Source organism: Moschus berezovskii, chromosome 14 (genome assembly GCF_049115385.1).
Source record: "Moschus berezovskii isolate FMDL1 chromosome 14, NW_MosBer_1.0, whole genome shotgun sequence".
Classification (NCBI taxonomy): domain Eukaryota; kingdom Metazoa; phylum Chordata; class Mammalia; order Artiodactyla; family Moschidae; genus Moschus; species Moschus berezovskii.
The window spans coordinates 60,470,001-60,477,942 of NC_142473.1; the positions used below are offsets into that span (position 1 = coordinate 60,470,001).

A 7,942-nucleotide genomic window follows, 5' to 3' on the forward strand; every position below is an offset into this window, starting at 1 on the left:
AACTACTGCTGCTGCTAAGTCACTTCAGTCGTGTCTGACTCTGTGCGACCCCACAGACGGCAGCCCACCAGGCTCCCCCGTCCCTGGGATTCTCCAGGCAAGAACACTAGCGTGGGTTGCCATTTCCCTCTCCAATGCGTGAAAGTGAAAAATGAAAGTGAAGTCGCTCAGTCGTGTCCGACTCTTCGCAACCCCATGGACTGCAGCCTGCCAGGCAAGAGTACTGGAGTGGGTTGCCATTGCCTTCTCCAATGAAACCACTACCACTATTTAATTCTAGCACATTTTCTCACCCCAGAAAGAAACCCTATACCCAATACCGATCACTCCCTATTTCTCTTTCCTCCTAACCCCAGGTAACCACTAATCTACTTTCTCTCTCTATGAATATGCCTTTTCTACTGTGGCTCTGAGAGGCATCCTCAAGGTCTGAGCAGACGTGAATACATTCCCCTTGGCCTGTGTAACAGAAACGAAGCCCATGATCGTAAAGCAGGCAATTCCATCCCCAGGCACCCAGGATAGAAGAGAATCCTGCCCCAAATAAGGGCCCATGTAGCTGCCCAAGTAAAGGTTTTTGCATCTTGGGTTCCTGACAAGGGTTGCAACCCCTGCCAAAAAAGGGCCACCACTTGTTTTGGCTGGGGCCAGGTTCCTACTGAAATTGCTTCTCCAGAAAAATCCAGGAATATGGAGCCATCAAGGAAGGCCAAGGGTCTCCATGCTGAAGAGGGATTCCTATCCAGGAATAGAGGGCCCTCGTATAGAAGGCAGAGCCAGGAACCCTCGACTCTGCTGACTCCTGGTTGGCCATGATATGTGGGATATGGCCTCGAGCCACCCCTCTCTGCCCCCCAAATAGTGGGTAGGGCCCTGGGAGAAAGATCCACCAGGACCGAATGGAAACAAAATCGGGACTATCTTGGTCCCCTCCCCTCCGCCGTGCTTCTATTTCAGCTTCTCCTTTCTCTTGAGGTGCTTTTCTTCATTTGGCCACGAGGGGGAGCTAATCCACACAACTGCTGCTGCTAAGTCGCTTCAGTCGTGTCTTATTCTGTGCGACCCCATAGACGCAGCCGACCAGGCTCCGCCGTCCCTGGGATTCTCCAGGAAAGAACACTGGAGACTCCACACAACAGGGGAGGTTAAAAAATCAAAGTCCTGATTTGGGAGAATGGCACTGAAACATGTATATTATCATATGTGAAACGAATCACCAGTTCAGGGTCGATGCATGTTACAGGATGCTTGGGGCTGGTATGCAGGGATGACCCAGAGGGAGGATAAGGGGAGGAGGGAGGTGGGAGGGGGGTTCAGGAAGGGGAACTCATGTACACCCGGGGCGGATTCATGTCAATGTATGGCAAAACCAACCAATATAATATTGTTAAATAATTAGCCTCCAATAAAAAATAAATAAATAAAATTCCAAAAAAAGAAAAAAAAAAACAAAGTCCACATTGATTACAGTCAAGCCCTTTATCTGCAACAGTCCATCTCATCTTCACAATCCCATGAAGTAAGGGTTTTCATTAAAGTCATGTCACTTATTCGGCCATTAAAAAGAATACATTTGAATCAGTTCTAATGAGGTGGATGAAACTGGAGCCTATTATACAGAGTGAAGTAAGCCAGAAAGAAAAACACCAATACAGTATACTAACACATATATATGGAATTTAGAAAGATGCAAATGATAACCCTGTATACGAGACAGCAAAAGAGACACAGATGTATAGAACAGTCTTTGGGACTCTATGGGAGAGGGTGAGGGTGGGATGATTTGGGAGAATGGCATTGAAACACGTATGTTGTCATATGTGAAACGAATCACTAGTTCAGGGTCAATGCATGTTATAGGATGCTTGGGGCTGGCATGCGGGGATGACCCAGAGGGAGGATAAAGGGAGGAGGGAGGTGGGAGGGGGGTTCAGGAGGGGGAACTTATGTAAACCTGGGGCAAATTCATATCAATGTATGGCAAAACCAACCAATATAATATTGTAAAATAATTTGCCTCCAATAAAAAATAAATTAATTACCTAAAAAAAAAAGACAGTAAAAAAAATAAATAAATAAATAAAGTCATGTCACTAACAAGGAAACTACAACACAGAGAGGTTTAGTGACTCGCCTGAGGTCACACAGCTAGTAGGAAATGGGATCTCGGTAATCTGATTTCAGAGAATGTGCCCTTAACTATGCTGCCTTTTGGTTACCACCATGGCTGGAACTCAACCCCTACAACAGGGGTGGAGCAAGAGTCTACTGAGGTTTCCCCCATCCACTTCCGCCATGCTCCAGGCACACAGAAGAGAACTTGTTCATCCTCTTAATCCTGCTACCAGGCTACCTCCATTCCTTTGCTCTAGCTGACCTCTCTGTCAGTCGTTCCTCCCCCCGGTTTCCATCTGCCATCAACTTCCATTTTCAGGCCCTCCCCTGATGTCACCTCCTCTGGGAAGCCCTGCCCACACCCCTGCAGATCATTCCCCCCAGGCTCTGGGCTCCTCTGTTCCCGTATCCACATCTGTCTCCCGCCAGACTCAGCTCGCCCTGCCCTGCTGGGGCCCGGCCAGTTCCTCTCTGTGTCCCCAGAGCCCAGCGAGGATCACGCACAGAGTAGTGCTCAGTGTTTGAATGAAGTGGGTATAGAGCACTCGACCCTGTGAAGTAGGTCTCATTAGCCCATTTCCCCTCCTGTCAAACTGGGCTGAGAGGCCTGTCTTGAGGGGCGGTGGGCACATCTGGGCCAGGCCTCCCGCTCCACTCATCTCTGATTGACTCCAGGCCTCGCGAGCTCAGAGGCTGCCCAGCCGGCCCCTCCTCACTGGCACTGGCCTCACATTCCAAAAAGATAGAACACAGTGCTTGGTCTTCATGGCTTTCAAACTGTTGCCAGCGCCACCGTAAGAAGCACAGTTTAGCTTGGTGTGCTCTGCAAGCTGGGTATCGGAAAGGAGTAGCTCAGGAACTGGAAGTTTCACAGAGTGACACTTTCCCCCGCTGTCTGCCCTCCATTCTCACCATCACCACGTTTATCCCATCCTAGTCACTTCCGTTCTTGTCCCTCTCTTTCGATTTCAATCGCTTCCTCTTTTTTTTTGGTAATGCTTGTCTTTTTTTTTTTTTTTTTAGATTTTAATTAATTTCTATTAGATTCACTTTATACTATTTTTTTTAATTCTTTTTAAATTTTTTTGTGATACCACATGGCCTGTGGGACTAGGGATCAGACCCACATCCCCTGCATTGGAAGCAAAATTCTTAATCACTGGACCACCAGGAAAGTCTCCTGCAAGGCTAGGCTTGATTCACTAAACTGGTTTCTTGACCAAATGGGCCATGACCCACAGTTTGTAAAAGATCTAGTTCAGATGAACACCAAGCATCTTCTGTCTTCCAGAGGCTGCCACTCACCTACACCCCACCCCACCATGACTCTCCATGCCCAGCTACTTCGTTAAAGACAGGCCAAGTGCCACCTCCTCCAGAAGCCTCCTTAGATTCCCCCAGGGCCCAGTCCCATACACCTGTTGTTCCCCAGGCCTCCACTCCCTGGGATGACCTTGACTTCTGTCATAATCTCCTGCTTATACACCTGTGTCTTCATCACCCAGTCGTCCCCTACAGAAGCCACTCTGTCTGTCCTGTTCATCAAGCAACCCAGCTCCCAGCAGAGCAGGGACTTGATGAATGCAGGAAGTCTTCCATCAGTCAACAAATCCATGACGGTTCTGACTCTAACTTCAAGAAACCAAGAATGGCTCTAACACCCTTACTGGGTCTCGGGTCCTACTACACTCTTTTTCTTCACTCTACCAGGGAAGAACCAAGAAAGCCCTTGGCTCCCACTCCACAATTGACACATACACTGGAGCTCAAAATCCAGCTGTGCTGCTTGCCAGCTGTGTGACTTGGGTCTGCTGCCTACCTTTTCTGAGCTGCAAATTGCAGACTGCAGCAGAACTATTAATAGCTCACAGGGCTGCTCTGGGGTTAAATGTGGGCCTGTTGTCAAGGGCTCAGCCTAGTGTCTGATACAAGAAACTCCCCATCACCAGCCATGTGAAGTCTGGGCTAGGTTAGGAGAAAGACACTCACATACACTTACTTTTCAGGCCATCCACACTGCAAAGATGCTTCAGGATCTCCGTGGCCCCCTGCTCCCCAGGTTCCAGAGAGGTGACCAGCCCCACAGGCAGCCCGTATGTCCTGAGAGTCATGGCCACCTGCCGGGCAGTAGCCAGCCAGATGTGCTCGTGGGAGGACACGATGGCCACGTGAGCCCAGCCAAAGTGTCTCATGACAGAGGGCAGCACGCGGGCAGCCAAAGGCAAGGTGGGCAGCAGCTCACCTCCTCCCCCTTCATCCCCACACACCCAGGAGAAGAGGGTCTTGCCCCAGCCTCGGGCCAGCAGAACTGCAGCTGAGCAGTAACCAGCATTGACAGGGCCCAGGAAAGCAGCCGTGGTGTTCTTGTGGGCCAGAAATGTGGCCAGGGCACTAGGACTGTCACAGCCCATGGGAAGAACCATGGAAGCCAGGCGTGAGCCCAGCATCAGTGAGGGGTCCTTTTTGGCTCGGTCCACAGCCAGCTGGGCAGCCACACTGGGGAGGGCCTGAGTAAAGATGGAGTCACAGTCCCAGGGACCCAGCACCCCCAGAGTGAAGGTCTCTGTCCCCCAGGCCAGATCAGGGAGGGAGCCAGCCCACAGGAGAGCACCCCCCAAGCAGCACAGAGAAAAGTGGCAGGGAAGGGACTGTGCTCGGATGGCTGAGAGTGGAGCCCCACAGGCCCAGGCGGGGTTGGCGGGCCTTTCCATGCAGCAGCATCCCAGACCGATATTCAGGATACAAGCCCTCCCACAGTCCCGTAAAAGAGGGGTAAAGTCAAGGCTTGCTTTCTAACATTCTCTGCCACTGTTACCTGCATGACTTTGAAGCAAACATCCCTCCTGCCCCCAGAACCTCAGCCTCTTCATTGGTGAAAATGAGGGATTCAGATCCTTGATACCCAAAGACCCCCAGATCTGGGGACCTAAACCTCCTTCCCAGAACTGGCTCACAGCCTGCAATGCTCACACTCAGTCCAAGGCTGGAGTGTGGACTCCAGAGTCAGAGCCAGCCAGACCCACTCACTGCTTCCCATCCTTGTGGCCCTAGGCCAATCTCTCAAGTTCCTGAGCTTCATTTTTCTCTTCTGTAGAATTCAGATAATGAAACCTACCTTGTGGAGTTATTGTGATGATTAAATGACACAAGGTGAAGCACTTAACACAGTCCCTGGTACTTATATGTTCAATAAATCCTACCTCTTTCAACCTATTATTATTTCTTCCTTCACCCGTCCTCCAAAGTGGGCCAAGTTCTCCCTCTGAACCTCCCCTGCCTCTTACTTCTCAAACCCATCCATAGCACTGAACTCTGCAGGACTCTGAGGGCCCCACGGCACAAGCAGCGCCTGGGTCTGGGTAGCATCCCCACTGTGTGTTTGTGGCTCGAGGGGCTACAGTGGGGATGGTCATTGCAGTGAGTAGGCACTTATTAAATGGAATAGTTATCATTATCACCACCACTATCATCACCATCGCTGGATCTCTGAGGGGAGGCAAATGTGCCATGGGGTAGAGAGAGCTGGACAAGGGAGTGAAGGCCTGAGTTTCAGTCCTGCCCCTGCCCCATTCAAAACCTCAGCCTCCCCATCTGTAGAAGACAGTTTGCCAGGCTGGCCAGCTCTGAGCCCTTCTGGCTTGTGATGCTACATTTCTCCCGTCTCAGAGACTGGTGACTCGGGGCAGGGGGGCTGCTCGTCTGCCAGTCTCTGGGGGACCCTCTGTACACTCCCTCCTCTTCTACTGTGATGCTCCAAGTGGCCTCTCTCCTAGCATCCCACGCCAAGGGACGAACCCCTCGGAGCAGCTGGGCTTGTCCTGGGCTCACAAACAGCGAGTCATTTCCGGTTGGGAACACAGACATATGCTTCCAGTACTGATGACACGCACCTCTCCCTTCAGTCTCTGCCTCCCAAAGCACCTGTGATCCACTCTTTGCCTGGTGCTTCTAGGGGCCCTGAGGAGAGATCACTTATCCTCCTTTTGGGCAGCGGTGGGGGGACTGACTCTGGGCAGGGCAGTGACTTGCCCAAGTTCTCATCAAAAGTTAAGGCTGAACTGAGACTGGAGCCAGGCTCCCACCTCCCAGTCAAAGATAAAAATCAAATCACCTCTTTTATTGAACACTTAGAACATCAGAGCTGAAGAATCCTGGAGATCTAAGTATCTGAAGCAACTCCTCTGTGCACAGACAGGGAACTGGGTACACAAGGGGTGTGGACTTCTCCATCCCACAAAGCAGCAGCAGGCTCCCCTGGCCGCTCGGCCCTGCTGGTCCTGCTCAGTGTCATGGAAATCCTGCAGCCAGTGGCCTGCAGGGGGTCACTGAAGGCTTATGTCCTTAGCGAGGCCAGCCTCTGGCCAAGGCAGAAGCTAACTTTAGCCCCAGCTCCACTTCTGACTTGTGAGACAGAATTCACATCTTTTTCTGTACAGGGAGAGCTTAGTTAGATATTTAGGTCTCCAAAGATCCTTCATCTCCAATGTTTTAGTTGTCAATAGAAACCAGGAAACAGGTGACTTTCATCTCTGAAGGTGGCTGCATCCCCTCTCCAGCCCTTCCCCTAGGAATATGTGAGCTGCCAGTGCTCCCACCTCTAACACAATAGGTTCATGTGCCACTCTACTAGGGTAGACTATTTGTAGTTTTACTCTCAACAAGGTGGACACCAAGGATTAGCCACAGACAGTGTGGCTCATAGAGCCAATTGTATGAAGCTAGTAAACTCCATACTGCTGCTGCTGCTAAGTCGCTTCAGTCGTGTCCGACTCTGTGCGACCCCATAGACGGCAGCCCACCAGGCTCTGCCGTCCCTGGGATTCTCCAGGCAGGAACACTGGAGTGGGTTGCCATACTACCATAACCTAAAAAGATGAAGATACCTTTAGCTATATTAACAGACAAGTGACCAACATATTCCAGGGAAGTGGGGTGGGTGATTCCTGTCAGAGCCGGGGCTTCTTAGACCCCAGTATCCAAAGGTCACCCTCCTGCCTCCCAACCTGGTCTTTCTCTCCTTCATTCAGGGAAACTTCCCCAAAGACCCACCTGCCATGCTGTGCTGTTGGGCACAACTCACTGTCTCTTTGCAGATCCTAAGGCTCTTGAATGAGGTCCTCAGATGTCAAGCTCTCCAAGCAGGCTCTGTCCTGGGACACCCTCCCGTCCCGAATCCCCTCCATTCCCACCTTGGCCTGCACGGTCACACGGTCACCACTCCTGCTTCCTGTCATCTTTCCAAGACTCCTGCCAGTGGAGAGGGCCTCATATATGGTTCATTCCCTCCTGTCTCCCTCAGGGGCTTGAAGAAGTCACTTGGAAAATGCGATCTGTTCAGACCCTGGGGCTCTGGGGACCCAAGCACAGAAAGGAAGGAGGGAATGCAGGAGAGAGGACCTGAGGGAAGGAGGCAGGGAAGAAGGCAAGGAGGTAGGGAGGATGTCTTCAGCACTCCGGACAGCTCCACACCTGGCTGGGACTCCCAGGAGGGAAAAAGGATGGGCAAGCACTACAGAAACTGGTCTTATTGAGCATCCACCACGTGTCAAGCCCTGTACTGGGCACTATTTGCCCAATGCACTGAGACAGGTATTATTATTATTATTCCTACTTTATATATAAAGAAAGGAGTGTTTAAGTAATTTGACCAGGGGTACGGAGCTAGTAAGTGGTAGGGCTGCCTATGGGTCCAGGATTCTGCTCATCATACCACATGGATTCTTTGGGAATTATAATAGAGGTTTTTCTATCTTCTTTTTTAATGTGGACCTTATGTGGAGATTCTTTACCACTTGAGCTATCAGAGAAGTCTTTGAGAATCTTCACA

The 7,942-nt window shown here is 50.9% G+C and overlaps 1 protein-coding gene across 1 annotated transcript in view; it reads right to left on the reverse strand.

Moving 5' to 3' along the window:
- LOC129553663 (guanylate cyclase D-like) overlaps positions 1-4,836 on the reverse strand; it is a 60,106-nt gene extending 55,270 nt beyond the window's left edge. Inside the window, 2 exon segments of the mRNA XM_088843393.1 lie at positions 4,115-4,733; positions 4,735-4,836. Coding sequence (XP_088699519.1) covers positions 4,115-4,733; positions 4,735-4,836 — 721 coding nt within the window.
- Between the last annotated feature and the right edge of the window lie 3,106 nt (positions 4,837-7,942).